The sequence below is a fragment of the Aptenodytes patagonicus genome, chromosome Z (genome assembly GCF_965638725.1).
Source record: "Aptenodytes patagonicus chromosome Z, bAptPat1.pri.cur, whole genome shotgun sequence".
In the NCBI taxonomy this organism is placed as follows: Eukaryota; Metazoa; Chordata; class Aves; order Sphenisciformes; family Spheniscidae; genus Aptenodytes; species Aptenodytes patagonicus.
In genome coordinates this window covers 59,643,054-59,665,305 of record NC_134982.1, presented here as the reverse complement: position 1 = coordinate 59,665,305, position 22,252 = coordinate 59,643,054, and the positions used below count along the sequence as shown (strand labels likewise).

Genomic DNA, 22,252 nt, shown 5'->3' with positions numbered 1-22,252 from the left:
GACTCACCACTGGAACAAACTGTTGAGGAAGAGGCAAAACTCTTCAGCTGACTGCAAAAAGTGGCTGGCCAACTTTCTAGAAAGAGAAAAAATATCTTTCACTCAAAATGTGATTAGAATCTGGCAGCTGCCTAATTTGTTGTTGTGTATGATGAGGGTGAGGATTAGGTGGCGGAGCAAGCACAGGGCACGAGTGTTGGTGGGGCGGTGAAGGGGCTACCAAGGAAACTTGAGAGCCACAAACCACATTCATTCATGGCTTCTTCTGGAAGCCGTAGCTGGTGGCTGCAGGTTTTGTTGGTTGCTCAAGGGAGGTTGAGAGTTAGGTGGAAGGGGAAATGAAGAGCCCAGGTATTGGTGATGCTCTTAAGCGGCTGCCAAGTAAAGAAGAGGGTCACCAACAGCTTTTAGTCCTGGCACCTTCTGTGTGCGAGCCTTTGCTGGATGGTTTCTCTTTTGGGCCTAGTCTCTGCCTAGAGTGAGGGAATAGGTGAGAGGGGATTGTTAGATGGCAGAGAAAGCGCAGAGCCCCAGTGTTGGTGTAGCTGTGAAAGGGCTGCCAACAGAATATGAGGGCCAGCAACAGCTCTCAGTCCTGGCCACTTCTCTGTGGGAGAATGTCGTGGTTTAATCTCAGTCAGCAATTAAGCACCACGCAGCCGCTCGCTCACTCCCCCCACCCCCCGGTGGGATGGGGGAGAGAATTGGAAGAGCACAAGTTAGAAAGACTCGTGGGTTGAGATAAAAACAGTTTAATAATTGAAATAAAATGATAATAATAATATGATAATAATAATAATAATACACAAAACAAGTGATGCACAGCACAATTGCTCACCACCCGCTGACCGATGCCCAGCCAGTCCCCGAGCAGCGGCCCCCCCGGCCAGCTTTTCCCAGTTTATGTACTGAGCATGACGTCACATGGTATGGAATGTCCCTTTGGCCAGTTTGGCTGTGCCCCCTCCCAGCTTCTTGTGCACCTCCAGCCTCCTCAGTCAGTAGAGCATGGGAAGCTGAAAAGTCCTTGGCTAGTGTAAGCATTACCTAGCAACAACTAAAACACCGGTGTGTTATCAACTTTGTTCTCATCCTAAATCCAAAACACTGTACCAGCTACTAGAAAGGAAATTAACTCTATCCCTGCTGAAACCAGGACAGAGAACTAGCATACAGCTGTCTGTATTGGAGCCACCCTCTGCTTAAGGATGAGCTAGAGTAAAGGAGTAGGTAAGGCAGTAGAGCAAGCAAGTAGAGCAAGTAGGTGAGCAAGTAGAGCAAGAGGCAGTGTTGCTGGGACTGTGAAAGGGCTACCAAGGGAATGTGAGGGCCACCAATAGCTTTTAGTCCTGTCCACCACAGAAGCTGCTAGGACTAAAAGCTGTTGGTGGCCGTCACCTTTCCTTGGCAGTCCCTTAAGACCCCCACCAATACCAGGGCTCTGTGTTTGCTCTACCACCTAATTATCATAGTCACCTACCTGCTCACCCTTAACTAGAGGGTAGCTCCAATACTGAAAGCCTATGCCAGTTCTCCCACAAAGAATTGGCCAGGACTGAGAGCTTTTTCTGGCCCTCACCTTCCCTTGGCAGCCTCTTCTCAGCCTCACCAACACTGGCCCTCTGCGCTTGCTCTACTACCTTACCTACTCCTTCACTCTAGGCAGACACCACGTCAAAAAGAGAAACCCTCCAGCTAGTGTTCCCACACAGAAGTGGCCAGGACTGGAAGCTATTGGTGGCCCTCACCTTTCCTTAGCAGCATCTTCACAACCCCACCAACACTGCTGCTCTGGGCTTGCTCTACTCACCCTTAACCAGAAGGTAGCGCCAATAAAGACAGCCGCATACTAGTTCTCCCACAGAGGAGTGGCCAGGACTGGGGCTGTGAAGGGACTGCCAAGGGAAGGTGAGGCCACCAACAGCTTTCAGTCCTAGCCACTTCTGTGTGGGAGCCCTAGGTAGTGGGTGTTTGTTTTGGAGCTAGGGTGCCTAGGCTGAGGGGGGTAGGACAGTGTTAGCTGGTAGAGCAAGCACAGAGTTCCACTGTTGGTGGGGCTCAGAAGGGGCTGCCAAAGGAAGGTGAGAGATGCCAACAGCTTTTACTCCTGGACACTTCTGTGTGGGAACCCTAGGTGTTGGGTGTCCATTTTGTAGTGCGTTCCTGTGAGGCTGAGGTTGTAAGTGAGGGTGAGGTGGCAGAGCAAGCACAGTATGCCATTGGTAGGGCTGTGAAGGGTCTGCCAAGGGAAGATGTGGGCCACCAACAGCTTTCATTCCTAATGTACTGGTTTTGGCTGGGACAGAGTTAAGTTTCTTCATAGTAGCTTGAATGGGGCTATCTTGTGGATTTGTGCTGAAAATAGTGTTGATACTCTGATGTTTTAACTACTGCTGTGCTTATGCAGCATCAAGGGCTTTTCTACTCCTCACACTGTCCCACCAAAGAGTAGGTTAGAGGTGCAAAAAAAGCTGGGACGGGACACTGTTGGGATAGCTGATCCCAACTGGCCAAAGGGATATTCCATATCATATGACGTCATGCTCAGCAATAAAACTGGGGGGGGAGGTTGGCGGGGGTGGCGGCATTGCTCAGGGACTGTCTGGGCATTGGTCGGTTGGTGGTGAGAAATAGTTTTCATGTCTTTCTTGGGGTTTATTTTCCTCTCTCTCTTGTTTTTTTGGTTTTTTTTCCCTTCTCCTTACAATTTTTAAAAAATTATTATTTCTTTTTAGTTATTAAACTGTTTTTATTTCAACCCATGAGTTTCTTTCTCACTTTTACCCTTCCCATTCTCTCCGCATCCCACCGGGGTAGGACTGAGCAAGCAGATGTGTGGTGCTTAGTTGCTGGCCAAGGTTAAACCACAACAGTCCTTTTTGGTGCTCAGTTTGGATCTCAAAGGGCTTGAGATGATAACAGATTTGACCAGAGTGTATTAGAAGTGATTTATATCTGTTAACAGTTGCTGGTCACCATATTGATCCATCTGTTCTCTATATTACTTTATCTGATTTGTGCCATGCTCTTTTTATTGCTCTATGTGTTAAAAACTGGGTTTTGTTTTTGCAGTTTACTGTGCTCTGTAGCACTTAGTGATGTTTTGCCTGGGAGATTTATTATTATTAAAACACTGGCTTTGAGCTTAATCTGGTATTTGGGCTCTCTACTGAAGCCATTACTGTACTTCGGGTACCAGCTCATAGAGACAATTAACAATTATACTTCTTCCTCTGAGAGTTTTTTGTGGAGGAAATACAGAATGGCACCTTCACCACCTTCTTCTGTGATGTTTTCTCCCTCGTTACAGTAAGTTTTCAGCATCTTGAACATTCTTGGGTAATCAAAATACTTCTATTGGTATTTCTTAGGAATATTGTTTTGGCTTTTTCTCAGGTTAACAAGCTATTTATAAATATGACCCAGGCCATGCAGCAGTATGGTTATGGGTGGCATGGCATGTGGGAGAATATGGCCAGGTATCTAGAAAGCTTCTCACCTCCGATGGTCTGGAACTTCACTCCTGAAGCAGTGCAGGATTCTGATTAAATGCTAGAATGTTTGGAAGAAAGATGCCCTGGCTATTCCAAAGAAGCACAACTTATTGCACTGTGCTGGGGCCTGGCCTGCACCTACCAAACACTACACAATTCAGCACCCTCAAGGAGAAGAGAGGTTCTCTGGATCTGAAAACATACCAACAGACACTATGGCTAAACCAGAGACCCAGCCCTCGACTGTATCAGTTGCCCCTATAATTGAAACAACGAAGGCAGAAGTCAAGCCGTTTACTAAGGGATGAAGAAGCTTCTCCTAAGAGGGAGCAGAAGAGAGAATCAGAAGACGCAGCCTGTTCTGCAGCAGAGCAGTCACAAGAACAGGAGGAGGAAGGGACTGAAATCATAAATGAGACAGAAACTACCCGATGCCTATCCCTATGCGAGCTGAGAGATAAGAGAGAAGTTTCAGCCATCAACCAGGGGAGCAAATTCTCAGCTGGTTACTCCAATACTGGGATATTGAGGCCAATAGTCAGGAATTAGATGGTAAGGAAGCCCAGCAGCTGGGATCCCTTGCTAGGGATAAGGCCATTGAGAGGTATTGGAAAAGGGGCAGGAGTCCTCAGCCTTTGGCAGTGACTCCAGTCAAGTGTGAAGGACAGGTACCCCTTCAAGGAAGATCTTGCAAATTCCTGAAGCAAATGGACCACCATTGAGGGAGGTATCCAGTATCTGAGGGAATTAGCTGTGGTGGAAGTGATCTATAACAACCTGGATGACAACCAGGTATCCAAAGACCCAGACAAAAATCAGGTGCACACGGTCCATGTGGCAAAAGTTTATACGAAGCGCACTGATGTCATATGCCAACACCCTGGTGATAATGAGCCGGACAGACACAGAGGCACTACCTATGGATGGATTGGCCAGACAACTCTGAGAATATGAAGGTATTCTCTTTTCCTCCCTACAGGCCTGTGTCTCAGCTGTGGAGAAACTGTCCCAAAAATTGTTCCAGCAATCCCAGAAGGACACCTCACCCACACCGACCAATGTCTCAGCTATTAAAAGTCAGCCTTTTTCTGTTCAAGGGAGAGAGTACTGGTGGCACACACCACTTGCAACCCTGTGGTTCTTCTGTGTGACCAGGGGGAGGACATGAGGAAGTGGAATGGTGAATCTACCTGGAAACTAGAAGCTCAGGTACAGGAACTGCAAGAAAAAACAACAGCCAAAAGGAAAAATTACTGCTCCAGTGTCTGTTGGGAGTGTAGAAGGGCAGATCGTACTTTTGACCCTGATGAAGGGACTTCTGGTTTGCAGTTACAAAAAAAAATCAGGTGATGAATACTCTGACCAGGAATAGCAGGGTCCTGCCTTTGGCCAGGCAGAGGAAAGGGACAACAGGGTTTACTCAACTGTGTGGGTTTGATGACCTGGCACATCAGCCCCATGGGAGTATAAAGCTCTAGTGGACACTGGTGCACTCTAATACCATCAGATTGCAAAGGGGCAGAATCCACCTGTACTTCTGGAGTGACAGGAGGATCCCAAGAACTGTCTGTGTTGGAGGCTGAGGTAAGCCTAACTGGGAATGAGTGGCAAAAGCACCCTATTGTAACTGGTTCAGAGGCTTCATGTATCCTTAGCATAGACTACTTCAGGAGAGGGTACTTCAAGGACCCAAAAGGGTACCGATGGGCTTTTGGTATAGCTGCCTTGAGTACGGAGAAGATTAAACAGCTGTCTAGTTTGCCTGATCTCTCAGAGGATCCTTCTGTTGTGGGACTGCTGCACTCTGTTAAAGAACAGCAGGTGCCAGTTGCTACCATGACAGTGCACTGGTGGCAACATCCCACCAAGCGAGACTCTGGTTCCCATCCATAAGCTGATTTGGTGACTGGAGAGTCAAAGAGTGATCAGTAAGACTCATTCACCCTTTAATAGTCCCATATGGCCAGTGCAAAAATCTAACAGAGAGTGGAGGCTAACAGCGGACTACCGTAGCCTGAATGGTCACACCACTGCTGAGTGCTGCCGTACCAGACATGCTAGAACTCCAGTATGAACTGGAGTCAAAGGTAGCCAAATGGTGTGTGACAATTGATATCTCTAATATGTTTTTCTCGATCCCTTTGGCAGCAGAGTGCAGGCCACAGTTTGCTTTCATGTAGAGGGGTATCCAGTACACCTGGAACTGACCGCCCCAGGGGTAGAAACACAGTCCTACCATTTGCCATGGACTGACACAGACTGCACTGGAACAGAGTGAGGCTCCCCAACACCTGCAGTATATTAATGACATCATTGTGTGGGGCAACACAGCGGAGGAAGCATTTGAGAAATGGAGAAGAATAATCCAAATTCTTTTGAAACCTGGTTTTGCTATAAAACAAAGTAAGGTCAAAGAACCTGCATAGAAGATCCAGTTTTTAGGAATAAAATGGCAAGATGGGTGTCATCCGTATCCCAATGGATGTGATCAATAAAATAACAGCTATGTCCCCACCAACTAGCAAAAAGGAAACACAAGCTTTCTTAGGTGTCATGGATTTTTGGAGAATGCATATTCCAGGTTATAGTCTGATTGTAAGCCCTTTCTGTCAAGTGACCCAGAAGAAGAACGATTTTGAATGGGGCCCTGAGCAACGACAAGCTTTTGAACAAATTAAATGGGAGATAGTTCGTGCAGTAGTACTTGGGCCAGTCTGGACAGGACAAGGTGTGAAAAATGAGCTTTACACTGCAGTCAGGGACCACAGCCCCACCTGGAGCCTCTGGCAGAAAGCACCTGGAGAGACTCAAGGTTGATCTCTAGGGTTTCGGAGCCAGGGATATACAGGATCTGAAGCCCGTTACACTCCAACTGAAAAAAAAATATTAGCAGCATAGGAAGGAGTTCGAGCCACTTTAGAAGTAGTTGGTACTGAAGCACAGCTCTTTTTGGCACCTTGATTGCCTGTGCTGGGCTGGATGTTCAAAGGGAGGGTCCCCTCTACACATTATGCAACTGAGGCTACATGAAGTAAAGTGGGTCATACTGACAACGCAATGGGCTTGAATGAGAAATCCTGACCATTCAGGAATCCTGAACATGATCACAGACTCGCCAGAGGGCCAAATCTTTGACGTGTTGCCAGAGGAGGTGACACATGCTGAAGAGGCCCCACTGTATAATAAATTACCAGAAAATGAAAAACAACATGCCCTGTTTACAGATGGATCCTGTTGTATTGTGGGAAAGCACTGAAGGTGGAAGGCTGCTGTGTGGAGTCCTACACAACAAGTCGCAGAAACTGCTGAAGGAAAAGGTGAATCAAGTCACTGCAGAAGTGAAAGCCATCCAGCTGGCTTTAGATATTGCTGAATGAGAAAAATGGCGAGTACTTTATCTCTATACTGATTCATGGATGGTGGCAAATGCCCTGTGGGGGTGGCTACAGCAATGGAAGCACACCAACTCGCAGTGCAGAGGTAAACCCATATGGGCTGCTGAATTGTGGAGAACCTGGTTGTAAAAGTATGTCACATAGATGCTCACATACCCAAGAGTCGGGCCACTGAAGAACATCAAAACAACCAGCAGGTGGATCAGGCTGCTAAGATTGAAGTGGCTCAGGTGGATCTGGACTGGCAACAAAAGGGTGAATTATTTATAGCTTGATGGGCCCATGACGCATCAGGACATCTGGGAAGGGCTGCAACATACAAATGGGCTTGTGATCAAGGGGTGGACTTGGCCATTGATGCCATTGCACAGATTATCCATGAATGTAAAATGTGCAGCATGATCAAACAAGCCAACTGGCTAAAGCTTTTTTGGTATAGAGGATGATGGCTGAAATATCAGTAATATCAATCAGATCGATTATATCACACTAGCATGAACCCACCATGGCAAGCACCATGTGCTTACAGTGGTGGAAACAACTACTGGATGGTTGGAAACATACCCTGTGACCCATGCCACCGCCCGGAATACTATCTTGGGCCTTGGAAAACAAGTTTTATGGTGACACAGCACCCCTAAAAGAATTGAATCAGACAATGGGACTCATTTTCGAAACAACCTCATAGACATCTGGGCCAAGGACCATGACATTGAGTGGGTGTTTCACATCCCCTATCAAGCACCAGCCTCTGGGAAAATTGAACAGTACAATGGACTGTTAAAAACAGAGAACAATGGGTGCTGGGACATTCAAGCATTGGGGTACAAATTTAGCAGAAGCCACTTGACTAGTTAACACTAGAGGATCTACCAGTTGACCTGGCCCTGCCCAATCAAAACCCCTGTGCACTGTGGAAGGAGATAAGGACCCTGTAGTACATATCAAGAACTAGCTGGGAAAAACTGTCTGGGTTATTCCTTCCTCAGGAAAGGGCAAACCTATTCATGGGATTGTTTTTGCTCAAGGACGTGGATGCACTTGGTGGGTAATGAGGAAGGATGGGGAAGTCCAATGTGTACCTCAAGGTGATGCAATCCTGGATGAAAATAATCCATGATTTGAGTTGTTTGATGGCAGTGTTACATGATGCTGTATGTCACCACTGCTGTGGCTGCCATATATCAAAGTTATTATAGCAGGAAGCTCTCAGTGCTAGCCAGGCTAGAGGCAAGAGGAGGAATTCATTGCAATGTTAAACCTTATGGCCTAGTCCAAAGGGACCAAGGGTGGAGACTGTAATGGATATACCTTTAAATTGTTGTAACCCATGATTTGAGTTGCACGTTATAGGGATTACTATAGCAGGAACCAACCTGATCCAATGAAGAACAAACCTCACAAGAAGCAGTGCAAGTGCAGCAGTGACCCAACTTGAGATATTTTTGGTGCCCAGTAACTCCACGCAATGCACCACCTCTCCTGTCCTGAGTGAATACTATAAGAGATGAAGCCCAAAGTCATAGACCAAATGAACTCAATGGACATTTTATGGATATGTATGGACATTTTACAAACATTTTACGGGAGAAAGGGTAGTTAATAAGGATGTATTGAGATAGTGTGGGACCTGAACATGATGTAAATGGTATGGAATAAGGGGTAGAGAATGTACTGGCTTTGGCTGGGATAAGGTTAAATTCCTTCATAGTAGCCTGTATGGGGCTATGTTTTGGATTTGTGCTGAAAATAGTGTTGGTAACACTTTGATGTTTTAGTTACTGCTGAGCAGTGCTTACACAGAGTCAAGGCCTTTTCTGCTTCTCACACCACCCCACCAGTGAGTAGGCTGGAGGTGCACAAAAAGTTGGGAGGGGACGCTGTTGGGCCAGCTGACCCCAACTGGCCAAAATGATATTCCATACCATACGGCATCATGCTTAGCAATAAAACTGGGGGGGGAAATGCTGTTTGGGGACTGGCTGAGCATCAGTCCGTTGGTGGTGAGCAATTGTTTACATTTGCATCATTTGTCTTTCTTGGGGTTTAATTTTCCTCTGTTTTTTTTTCCTTTCTCCTTACAATGGTTCTGCTCTTTGTCCTGCACCTATGCCTAAGCCTCACCTAACCCTAACCTCACCCTAACTCTAGCCAGACCCCAGGTCCAACAGGGACACCGCCAGCTATGGCTCCCAAGAAAAAGTGCCCAGGACTGAGAGTTTTTGGCAGCCCTCCCCTTCCCTTGGCAGCCTTTTCACAGCTCCCCTAGCACTGGGGATATACACTTTGTCTTGCACCAAACCCTAAACCTTTTCCTGACCCTCACCCTGCCCTAAGCCCCTGTCCAAAATGGAGCCTTGTCAGCAGTGACTGTCTGTCCTGCACCAGGTCTTAGCCATTCCAATCTTCATCAGTTCCCAATATTCTCAAAAAGGGAGGAGTACATTTAAGCATTTCTCATGGAAGAAGGACTCCAGAACAATTTTTAATAGGGTCAGAGACTCCATGACAGAAAAAAAAATATTAAAACCTCTATAACTGACATACCAAAAGTATGCATATGCAACAAATAGTAAAATGAAAAATTATTCCATAATCTCTCCACAACCTTCCCAACTTTCCAGATTTTCTTGGTATAGTTTGCTGTCTAAAACTCAGCTCCATGCTATTGCCTCATAATTGTCATTAAAGCATTTGAATAAAATAGTAAATTTTTTAAATTCCACAGCAGAAATCAGGAGGAAGATGGGATCTTCTTCCACAGTTTCCATTTTAGATTTTATATGCCTCAATACTGCACTCAGGGATGAGGTAAAATACATGTGAGGGGACAGAAGGTATAGAAAAGTGAAAGGTTATTAATGACTTCTCATTTAATATGAAGAAATTACTAGAAAGAAAAAGAGATGACGTAGATACACACAAATATGCAAACATGGAACTAATATTTTTGTAGAGATTCCAAAGGTTTAAAATAAAGGAGGAAATTAAGCCATAACATATGGGAGTACAAAAATTCCAAGACCATACTTAATTACAATTCTAATTGCATAATTTATAAGGAAGTATGATTTATCTTCAATGCTCATACTGCTAGTTTCTTCTTCAGTGCATTAAAAATTATTCTTTTCTGGGCCTTTTGGGCAAACAAGTGTTTGCACACTCTTAAGGTCTAACATTCTTTCTGATAATTTCAAAGTTAAAAATTACATCTGCAATTCTAATATGAGCTGGAAAATGAGGAATTTCTTTTCCAGGAGTTTTGACAGATATGCTGAAAAGATGGGAAAAGTATGGTATGGCTTAAGCAATCACAGCTTATAATTTCTGCTAACCAAATAAACAGCCGATGCTGCAGTTTCATTAAGTTAAAGCATTCCATTTGAATCATCCTGTGACAAATTTTTAAGTCCATTAATTTAACTCTAATTCAAACTATTATCTTCTTCAGAATTTACTGTAGCTGAATTAGTTTTATTAAAATAGTACAACTTTTGTTAATGCTTTCATCGTATTTTATAACTGATCACATAATTGGATGATTATAAGACAACAACAGGTTTGAATCTGCTTGCATGAATCCACAAAAGGTGCATCAGTAGTGAAATGCATAGAACAGATCTCCAGATGAAAAGGTAAGTTTACTCTTGCATGTGTTGTATATATACGCTATACATCAAAAATGGCCTTTTTCACTGCTTTTGAAAGAGATGCAGATTGTACAGTAGGTATTTCGCCTTTCTAATGTAGCACATTAGGGTTTTAGATCATTTTCTTTAAAAGACTGAAGATTAGTCTCACAAGGTTTTTCACAACAGTAGAACAAATCATTAAAATCTAAATGAGAAGCTTTCCTAAAGCTAATGTTACAAAGAGTGAGCAATGTTCACAAATTATACTGTGATATGCGAGTTATCAGGCAAGGAAAAAACAGAAGTTTACCCAGATGAAGTGGCTGACTTATCTATTAATTGCAGACCCTCTGCAACAAGTGGTGATATTAAAGATCAGTAGTCAAAAGGGCACAAAGCAGTAGTCAGCCTAGCAGATTAATCAACTTGTAAAAATGTAATTTTGTGCAGTTGCTCAGAGATCAATACAGCAAAATCAGATGAAGTCCAATGATTAATGATGAGATTTCAAAAATGTCTAATAAATTCAGAATAAAAGTTCCAAGGTCAAATCAGTGTTTCTGGAAATCGCATCTCTAAAATGCTTGGTTTTGGTATCTGGTTCTTCTTTTCCATACTACTACTCAGCCACTTTATACATCAAAGTGTATACTATTAGCATGAGATATTACTCTTTTTTTTTTGATGTGTAATTCCTAAAGAACACTGTGAAAACAAAAAAGCCAAACTTAAATCAAATTGGAACCTTATTTATTTTGCCTCAAACTGGTGTACTTTATAAGATCCACTACTGATTACATATGAAGTATGACTTCGTTTCACAACAGTTTCTATATCTACAAATGTGGAAACCACCTACAGTTTTGCATTAGAAAATCTACTGCTCAATGAGCAGTCTGCAAAGAAGTAACAGTTCATGGTAACTCTTTCTTTCTGACCCTAACTGTCAATATTTACCCACTGCTAAGAAACTATAACACAACTCCAAATGAAAGGGCATATGTTTCAAATATAAAATTATATTTAATCATTTGTGCAGATTTTGGTCTATAGATGAGAACAGTTTCAGAATAAATACTTACATCTTGCTCATAAATGCTCCAAGGAAAATAAAAATTTATCTGAGACACGCCCTGAGCTATCTAGACTCCTTAATAGTGCAAACAACGTTGCAGTGATGCCTGGTTTCACCCTGGCTTTTGCAAAAGAAACACAGTAACTGCCCACAGAGCTCCTAAGTGGCTGACACACCATAGCATTATGCGCACTACAGCAGTTCTTGTAGCTTTGCTAAGTTCCCCTCCATCCACTGGATATTGAGCTGAATTGTGTCAATTGCCTCTTTTACGCAACGCAGTTGAGAACTCTCCTCCGATTTTGACTCAAAAAATGACTTCACCTGCACAGCAAGGGAAAAGAAAGAAAAAGAAAAGTTTAATTAAAATCAACACTGGTCACACAAATAGGTTCAGAAGCAAACGCTACACATATGTTGCAGGAAATCTATTCCCGAGAGTCATTTGTATCTATGCAGTAAGCAAACCTCTCAAACGAGTTCCCAAAATGCAAGGAAAGCACTTTTCATGGGAACTGCAGCAATAACTCATTTAGTTTTAATAAATTATTTCACCAATAAACAGACATTCACTTATCATATTCATCACAGAGCAATGACAGAGCACTCAAAGTTCTGGAACAGGGGTCTCGTTCTGTGACAAAGAACTGATTGTTGTAAGCAACCCTCTTCAGCACTCTGGAATGACCCCCACACCTACTGATCATTATAATTGTTAATGCTAACACTTAAAATACTATAGATCAAACCATAAACAACTCACTCTGCCAAATTATCTGAATGAAAACATTGGACTAAACCATAAACCATTCTTGACGCATTAACTTCAAGGCCTTGTTAGGGAAGACAACAGAGATTTCTAATGGCTATTAACCAGATCTTAACTGATACTCAACCTCCACAATAGCTCCTTGGGATTGTTGACAGAAAAAATAACATAAAGCAATTTTTATGGTGCTCCATCACGTTCCAGAGATGCATAGCTTGTTTACAAAATCTAGACCAAAATTCTATCTAGACCAAATCACTATTTTGGGAGACAGTGTGTTCCAGTGAACAGGAAAACAAAACAGTATCAACAGATAACTGGGTTCAACTCTATATGCAACTCTGCCATAGACTCAGTATGTAATCTTCAACACGTTTATGTATGTATTTCCCATGTGTGAAACAGGGAAAGCAATAGCTGTATATCCTTGCAAAAGGGCCTCAAGGACAGAAATAACATGTGTTTTCCTCATCCCTCAATTAAATGAAAACAACATTGGCACTAGAAAATATCCCTTTCTGGTAGATTAAGCCACCAACCTCAAGTAGATGTGCCTTTGTTGCAAACTGAGAAGTTGACCAACTAATGATATTCTGGATAGTATATGAGCCTAGGTGAAACCTGAAATACAAAGAAGTTTAAGATGCAGGTTCACTATATGTAAACATTCTTATTTCTACTTTTTTGTTTTAGTAGTTGGAAATCATTAAAAGCACTTAAATTCAAGTTTACATATCTCATTTTTCAAGAGAGATACAAGGTCTTAGAAGTCCAAGCCTCTAGTACCCTAATCCCTCCAAAAACTGAACTTCAGAGTGAAAGACATGGAAAATTTTCAAACTCCTATCACAGCTCAAATAGTAAAGAACTGAGGACACCACACACTGAATACCAAGACCTGTATTTGTGGTATGTATTCCAAAACTTTACAGTAATTGAATTTGCAACCAGATTTCATTTCAAGCAAAGTAATTTTGTAATATTGGTTATTAAGAGCTTGCTAGAGCAGAAATTTTCATCCAGGAGAAGATTTTTTAGTAATGTGAAACTGTTCCAAATCAAAACTAGGATTTAGAAATACAGTTTTCCACGTGCTGTTAGCTTTTTGAAGACTTGCAGGCCAGCTCTCCTGCTGGATACCCTTCAAGGACAGTTAAGGGGAACATGTATTTCTAAAACAAGTGGAATTTTTTGGTTATTTGGTTTTGGAATTGCTGTAAAAAGACAGAAAAATTAAATGCTGAATGAATTCCCTGGGCCTGCTTTTGAATGCATTTGATCCACGTAAATATCCTGCATCTGCAGCAACCATCTTAGAGACAGCATCCTTTTAACAGATATTACAATTAAGATTTTTTAGAATTACTGTGAGGCTCTAGGAGGCTCCAAAGTCCCATCAACTATTGGTGAGACTTCAAAGTTTATGTTACAAGTTATTTTTGTAAAATCAGATTTTAAAACAGGCTTTACAATTTTAATACAAATCTTCTTATATAAATCCAACTATTTATTATCTTGCACTTGAAAGAAACAAACAGGTCCTTTTGCCACTGTGAGAGTGAAGTTTCAGCTACATCAAAAGCCTTACTTTCGTGTAAGCTTTTCCCAGTTCTCTTTGACAAAGTCCCAGGCTAGCAAATATCCAGGCAAACTCTGGCTAACAGTTGCTATGATACGTGAAAGCTCCTGTGCCCTGATGACTTCTCCTTCAAGGCTGTTCTGCATTAACCTAAAAGACAAAGCATATGAAAAGGGACAGGAAAAAACATCTATTCATGTCTTCAGATGATTCTCCTGATACTCCTGAATTAGATGGAAAAGATTATATAACAGATCAAACAACAAGCAACTTCTAACATCTGGAACACACCGATGCTACATTTTATAACCACTGTACTTATTTAGCTTTAATTTCCAAGTATCAGAGTGACCTTAGCTCTAAACCAAGCACTTGAATTTTCATTGTTGTTGGAAAAGATTAAGTAAATTCTAACAACTTGTAAAAGAAAACATAATACATTTAAAAGTTAAGAGAAGAAAGCTGTAACAAGAACCACCTAGCAGGACAACCTTAGTGTCCTCCATGCAGTATGGAGATTTGGTCTACAGAGAGGTGTTGGAGCATAATGTAAGGTCAAAATTTCACCCAAAGAAAGAAAGAAAGAAAAAAAAAGAAAAAAAACCACCCCAAACCCAAAAAAAACCCCAACTAGTTATTATCTTGGTTATAAAGACAAACCAATCTTTTAAGCCTTCATAGAACAATCTGCAATTTTGTGTTAGCAGTAGTGCAAAGCCTTTAATTTAAATTGTTTTCTCTTTATGTGTATTCAGAATTTGGCCTTTTGAGCTACTCTGTTACGTAAATTATTTTTAAGTGAAAAATATCAGGTTCTTCATGTTTATGGAAACCTGTACAAAACATGTGGATAGATTTTCTTTAGTAATCAGAAATTTTTTCAATAATACAAAAAAGACAATACATTTTTTCAAAGAAGACTTTAAACGCTTTTAATTGAAACAGCATACAACTTTCTGGCTCCTTCATACCAGATCAGCTTTCTGACATCCTCTGTGCTGGCCAAGGCTTCAATCATTTTGTTTTTCTCTGCTTCAGAAACTGAAGAGGAGTACGTCTTCAGGAGGAATTCCCAGCCATCACTAGATTTGGCTCCAGCTGTAAATATGGCTTTCATAACATCACTAGGCAGACTACAGGGAAAAACAAAACCAACAACAAAACAACAACAAAAAAAACAAAACAAAAAACAAACAAATAAAAAAAAAGGGGTGACATAAAAATGCTCATCTGAGAAAAGAAGGAAGAAAAGTCACAAAATGAAAATATTAGCTTGAAAGAGATGCCCCTCTTTTGAGCAATTTAATTCTGTAGCAATTGTAAATTTGTTGGACTGAATTCATGCCAGTCTAATACTTTAAGTCACTGGGAAAAAGCAAATCATTAGTCACATGAAAGCACAGTAAATTGTACAAAAATCTGAGTAATTTTCTGTGGCTCAAAATGCACATGAATCCAGAGCAGAATGAATTCTGCAAGATAAAAAGGTATGCTTTGACATTGCTACTAAGTAACCCTCCTGAAGCATGCAGCTTAGGAAATGCAGATGGAAGCAATTTGTGGCTGGTTTTGCAGTCACACTTAATGAAACTGCAGAAAAAGTCTTGAATTCTAGCACGGTTCTGCCTCTCATCTTACAACAGCAATTACTTCTACATGAGAAACAGTAAAAGACAGAATGAAGTGCTTTATCAATATTCAGTTGGTGGTGGTGGTGTGGGGTTTTTTTGTTTGGTTGGTTTGTTTGTTTGTTTTCCCCAAAACAATGGTGGCAAGGTAATAGGAAAACAGGTAGATAAAAAAGTGGAAGCCCAGTTTTTGTGGTACCTCATTGTTCCATTAGACTTCATCCACTTCTCAAACATCTCAGTGGCAGTTGCTCTACAGTTTCTTATACCATGGGTGCAGGCAAAAGCTAGCAGTGTTGACCGGAGCTCTCGTTCAGACAGGGTCCCATCATCTGTCCAACTCTGTTGATCAATTTTATCTCCAAGCAGGTGCTCTATTCTATGCTAAAGGAGGAAGAATTATTAGCAATAACTAATTCTTCCCAAAAGGATTTTCTATATACAAAATTAGTTTAAAAAAAGAAAAAAAAGTTAAGTTTTAGAACTGTGGAAGTTGAACATAGTAGTTTTTCATCTACCTATTCCAATTTACATATACCATATCTTATCTGTATGAATAAATATCAGATACCACATAGATCTGAAAGATGGGCTAGGTCTACATCTTAAGTTGCACATGGAGACTGAAGACTACTCTTCGAGCTACAGAGCAGACTTGTATGTAGTCAGCTTACTATCTCAACTAAGTACAACTCCTGTATGTTTAACTGCTTTTAACTCCATCAAGCGACAGTTAATACACCTTAGTTTAGCACAAACAAGCAAACCAACCCTTATCTATAGTCTGAACACCCTTCACGTTTGTAGTTTTGTAGCTTGCCAAAACCACAGCTAGGTGCCTGACCAGCTACCACATCTCAGCTGAAACACTTGACCTTAAATATAACCTCACAGACACTGCATTGCAGACCATAGCTTGGGCTGTGGCAAACAGCCCAAGGTATGGTTGTTTGAATAAATACTAAATAAGGAAAATTATTATAGTAGTGTTTTTTTGTTTCTTATAAGTTTCCTTAAGCACTCACTAATTACCCTTACCTACTATAAAGAAAAACATCTGCTATTTCACCTAATCATTTAATAATTTTCCTTCTAGACTAAATCCCTTTGCTGACATTCTACAATGTAAAGCAGCAAGGATCATTTTAAACCTGTAGATGAATTTAGAGAGGAGGCTTCATAATAAGAAAGTAAACAGAGAAATGAAAGACATTTCCTCAGCAAGAACTGAGGCTATGATGTTGATTTCATTGCTAAGTCTGCAGCACTGTGTTGTGTTAATCTATCGCATAGCTGGAATGGGACAATGACAACCATTCACGTGTTCCTATTTTTACAGAAAATAGGGGGTTTTTTTCCACTGCCTCTATATAAAGGAATTAGATCTATGATCTCCAGCCACTCTAGTAATTTTGGAAATAATTTTTCTCTACTTGAAAAATGTCATGGGCTCTGTTTAATCAAATATCTGTACTACATTGACCTTTATAGCGACTATAGCAAATCCCCAGACACCACTGTGTTCCCACTGCATTACACTCTGTACAAAACATGGGGGGGAAGTTGATTCAAAAAATTTAGCATTTCAGTAAGAGATCATTACTACTTAACAAAAGCAGGCAAGACTGGCAACTATCTAGAATCCCTGTCCAACTTAGTGAGATTACTGAATATGTTCCACAGTCAACACTTAAAAAGATAATGTAACTATAAAGAACATTACAGCTAATTGTTTCAAATTATAATTAACTAAGACATACCATGACTCGAGCCGCCAGTTGTTGTTCACCCTTTTTCTCTAAAAGGCTGTATATAAGACTCAGCTGAAACAAAGCTTGAGTGAGTGGTGCAGTGCTGTTCTCTTTGTTAAGGTAATCAATCAGCTCAAAGGCCTTTTCCAGAGACTCTTTTCCTAGACTATAGGTCAATGAACACAAACATTAAAATGGCTTCCAGAACAAAAGCACTTCCTGAAACAAGATCAGAAGTGATGCTCTTCACTACATTAACAGAGGGATAGATGAACAGAGGGAGTATCATAAGAAACACTTTAGATTTAGAGATTTTTATATTACAACATTAGTAAGATAATAACAAAGCAACAATGGCCACTAACATGTCTTCAATTAACAAAAATGAAAATAGGTAAGGAAGTGTGACAATGATGTCTGAAAACATTTATCATAAATGAGGGTATCAGATACAGGAAGTAGCTGTCAAAGAAGCCATTCAGAATGCTCAGCCTCACCTGCTCTGACGGCCATGGTGAAAGACAGGAGAGGGAGCCAGTAAAAAATTGAGAGGCAAATGGCTTACTTCTCTGAAGTGGAGCACTCATTGACAGAGTACAGGAAAACAGTCCACTAGGCAGATTATCAGACACTAAAGAAAACAGTGTCTTTCAGAAACGGAAGCTATCATGTGGCTCTTTGTGATGCAAATAAATGGATGCTGCTATAAAGGACAGGGAGATAACATCTAACACCAATATTGAAGCATTGGTGAAATAACTTAAAAAAAATATTAGTGAATGGTGAACAGTTTCAATAGGCTAATGTACACTGAATTAAAATTCTCTAAAGCAGTCTTCTCTAGAATCTAAGTCTGATCTTCTTTGACTTGGAAAAAGCTTTAAACACGTATTAACTATGTTTTCCAATATAAAAGTCTTACCCTGCAAGGTTGAAGATATTGTTGATCAAATTGGCTCTGTCTTTAGGACTCAAGGCAGTGTGGTTTTTTTTCAACAGATCAATCAGCGTTTTCCAGTCTTCAGCATAGTGTACTATGTAATAGCCATTCATGTCCACATTGAATTTTACCCATTCCACCTCTTCTGGAAGTTCAATGACAGCTAATGGACAGACAATCAGTTAGCAGCGGAAACAAACATTTAGCAACCGTTCATTCAAATCCAAATCTGTGAAGTAGATTGGTTCCAGAGAGTCAGTAAATCCTTTTCCATCCACTAGTTCCCCCTACTATGAAGATGAAATAGGCAGTACAAAGGTTCCACAAGAAGGCTCCAAAATTCCAGGTTGTGCTTCCTCCTTCTTCCTACATCTGACTAAATGAACAGTATCACAATATGCCCCGAGTTGTATCTATACAGTTAATTACTTAGTGCAGTAGTTTTTCTCCTTCTGTCCAGTCCTCCTTTCAAACAACCCCATTTCTGCTCTGCCGACTTTCATGCATATATAAAGACCAGTTACACACATCATATAAAGAAATAGAGAAATGGAGACGGCATTAAGTAGATGAAAGGCCACACTCTAGTTTCAAAGTCAACTAGATACAAGAAGAGAGGCTTTGGGAAAAAGTTCTTCATTTCAGTTGATTCTATCTATCTAACTACTGCCAAAAACATCAATTTGCATAGCACCTACAATGCCTTTGAAATTCAGTAAATATTCTACCCCAAACTCTTTTGTACATCTCTCCTACTCTCATATGCTCCACATCCAAGTTTCTACAGTGAGTAAGGAATTAGTATGATGAACATGACACCACCAACAGGGCCATTTAAGGTGAAACAGAAATTATGAAATCAGGCTACTTACCTATTAGTTATAGTAAGATCAAGAACACATTCAATTAAACAGCTTTGTTTTTCCATTCTGATAATTAACAATATTTTTTTCTAAAACTCCATCTCAAATGCAAAAGGCCAGGAATAACTTGAAGGCTTTGTAAAACCAATGTCAAAATGACATAAACCAAATTTATTTACTTTAATTGTAGTACTTCTAATGTCATTTTAGAGGGCCGGCAGTTCATAAAAATCAGTAAACAGTGAAAATGTCAAGATCAGCTCTAAGAATTTTATTTTAAATTTGTATAGTTTTATTTCAAAAAGTAGAGGTGCAATATAGTTTTATGAATTAAAAATAATTGCCAGTTAAATGCACTGACTAGTAACTTTAACAGGTAAGAAAATACATCCTCAGATGTAAGATAATGAGTCAGACCAGCTTCAATAAAATGAAAAAACCTATTCATGTCAGTGGAGAGAGATAGCCAAAGTGATTTTAGCACAATACTACATAAGAGTGTGTAACTATTCACTTGGTAAGGAAAAAAACAGGGCTGAATAAAAAAAACCCCATAGACTAGCAATTTAGGATTCAAACTAGCCACTGCAGCAAAAGCAGAGAGTTTATGTGAAAAGATCTAAGGGTTTCAAGTTCTACAACAGCATTCTCAAAAACTTAATCTGTTCCAGATGCAATATTTTCTTATACTATTAGAGAAAATAAATAATATTTCCATGGAAAGTTACTTCCTCACATTTCAGTACACTAGTAGAGCAACTCTCCCGTTACTCTCTAAAGGACATGCAGTTTGAGAGATTTTGTGCATGCACTGGGATGAAAAGAGTACAAGCTTTTACAAATTCCAAACTTGTGCTTCTGCCCCAGTTCCTGCCATTTATTTGTACATATAATGCTATAGGGAACCAACACTCTAATGATGACACCACCAGTAGTGCTTGGCTCCAGATCTCTGTAATTATTTTGTACTACGTATGCCTTCATCTTCACATCTTACATAAGTGTGTGCTCAGAAAGATCAGTAATATATAACACTTAAGTAAATTGCTACCGAAGTTTTGAGTCACATACCTGACTTTTGGTCCAGTAAATATGCATTAGTACAATGGGTTAAGTTGCAGCTACTAGTTATGTAGGTGAGAGGAATATGCCACAGATAACTGCAAAGGAAAGCAAATGTTTACTGACATATTATACACATATTATTTGTCTTGAAGGGTTTGTTTTGGTTTTTTGAATTTAAGCATTTCAATATACCGGTAGTACTAGAACCACTGCATGCTGTGTAAAATAATAAAGTATAAATCTCACTCATATAATCAGAATATGATAAAAGAATACATGTACAGCATGTACAACAATTATTTTTTTATTCCCACCATGTTGAGAAGTGGGAAAATTTCACAGAATCACAGAATGGTTTGGTTTGGGTTGGAAGGGACCTCTAAAGGTCATCTAGTCCAACCCCCCCCTGCAATAAGCAGGGACATCTTCAACTAAATCAGGTTGCTCAGAGCCCCATCCAACCTGACCTTGAATGTTTCCACGGATGGGGCATCCACCACCTCTCTGGGCAACCTGTCCCACTGTTTCACCACCCTCAGCGTAAAAAATTTCTTCCTTATATCTAGTCTAAATCTACCCCCTTTTAGTTTAAAGCCATTCCCCCTTGTCCTGTCGCAACAGGCCCTGCTAAAAAGTCTGCCGCCATCTTTTTTATAAGCCCCCTTTAAGTACTGATAGGCTGCAAGAAGGTCTCCCCAAAGCCTTCTCTTCTCTAGGGTGAACAACCCCAACTCTCCCAGCCTTTCTTCATAGGAGAGGTGTTCCAGCCTTCTGGTCATTTTTGTGACCCTCCTCTGGACCCGCTCCAACAGGTCCATGTCTTATGCTGAGGGCTCCAGAGCTGGACACAGTACTCCAGGTGGGGTCTCACCAGAGTGGAGTAGAGGGGCAGAATCACCTCCCTCGACCTGCTGGCCACGCTTCTTTTGATGCAGCCCAGGATATGGTTGGCTTTCTGGGCTGCGAGCGCACATTGCTGGCTCATGTCCAGCTTTTCATCCACCAGTAGCCCCAAATCCTTCTTGGCAGGGCTGCGCTCAATCCCTTCATCCCCCAGCCTGTAGTGATACCAGGGGTTGCCCCGACCCAGGTGCAGGACCTTGCACTTGGCCTTGTTAAACCTCATGATGTTCACATGGGCCCACTTCTCAAGCTTGTCCAGGTCCTTCTGGATGGCATCCCGTCCCTCAGGGGTGTCACTCAGCTTGGTGTCATCTGCAAACTTGCTGAGGGTGCACTCGATCCCACTGTCTATGTCATTGATGAAGATATTAAACAGTACTGGTCCCAGCACAGACCCCTGAAGGACACCACATTTCCTAGTACTTCTTCCTCAGTTCCAGCATGCTAAGTAGCTTGTCCAAAGTCACATGGACAAGAAACCTCTGGCTGTATCAGAAATTCGGCCAGTATTATTTTCACCTCAGTCCAATGTTCTGTCTTCCTGAAATTTTACAAGTTCTATTATTTTTTTAAAAACAATTTACATTGATTCAAGTACAAGACTCAAACTGCAAATCATTGTACTAGAAACCATAACTGATTGCATACCACAGACTGTCTCAAGTGAACTGCAAGCTGGAAGAATAAATGGTAAAGTGGCTCATAATGATGATAAGGACTTGAATATTTAGAGAAAAAACAACTTTGAGTGAGATGAAACAAGTTGCACGTATGCATTCCAATTTTGACAGGGACCCCTTCTGTGTATGACTCGCACAGAGCGCTCTTCTTCAAAAGCTTTTCATGCACTCCCCAAATTGACATCAGAAGAATAATTAAGTCTAACAATCCTTCCCTTCTTCCCTTAACCTTTCAACCACACATCACTTTTCTTCCTCCACATAACAAGAATAAAACAAAGCCCTGTAACTTCCAACATTTCAAGAGACAAATTCCTTTCACAGGTCTGATTCTGCAAGATGATGCAAAGGACTCTGTTCCTGTTAAGACTTCAAACAACTGAATAAAACCACCAAAATCTCAAAAGCATTCAAACCTACATATTTTGGGTTGTTACAAAATACAATAAGGTTCATAATATAAGACATATTTGCAGTA

The 22,252-nt window shown here is 40.9% G+C and overlaps 1 protein-coding gene across 2 annotated transcripts in view; it reads right to left on the bottom strand.

Annotated features, from left to right (window-relative positions):
* Positions 1–9,744: 9,744 nt before the first annotated feature.
* LNPEP (leucyl and cystinyl aminopeptidase) overlaps positions 9,745–22,252 on the bottom strand; it is a 76,524-nt gene continuing 64,016 nt past the window's right edge. For both annotated transcript variants that reach the window (XM_076363396.1, XM_076363395.1), the window contains 8 exons: positions 20,198–20,286; positions 18,246–18,426; positions 17,333–17,489; positions 15,772–15,956; positions 14,916–15,077; positions 13,954–14,094; positions 12,905–12,986; positions 9,745–11,920 (listed from right to left, as the gene is read on the bottom strand). In XM_076363396.1, coding sequence (XP_076219511.1) covers positions 11,789–11,920; positions 12,905–12,986; positions 13,954–14,094; positions 14,916–15,077; positions 15,772–15,956; positions 17,333–17,489; positions 18,246–18,426; positions 20,198–20,286 — 1,129 coding nt within the window. In that variant the 3' untranslated portion in view covers positions 9,745–11,788. The remainder of the gene's footprint in view (positions 11,921–12,904; positions 12,987–13,953; positions 14,095–14,915; positions 15,078–15,771; positions 15,957–17,332; positions 17,490–18,245; positions 18,427–20,197; positions 20,287–22,252) is intronic.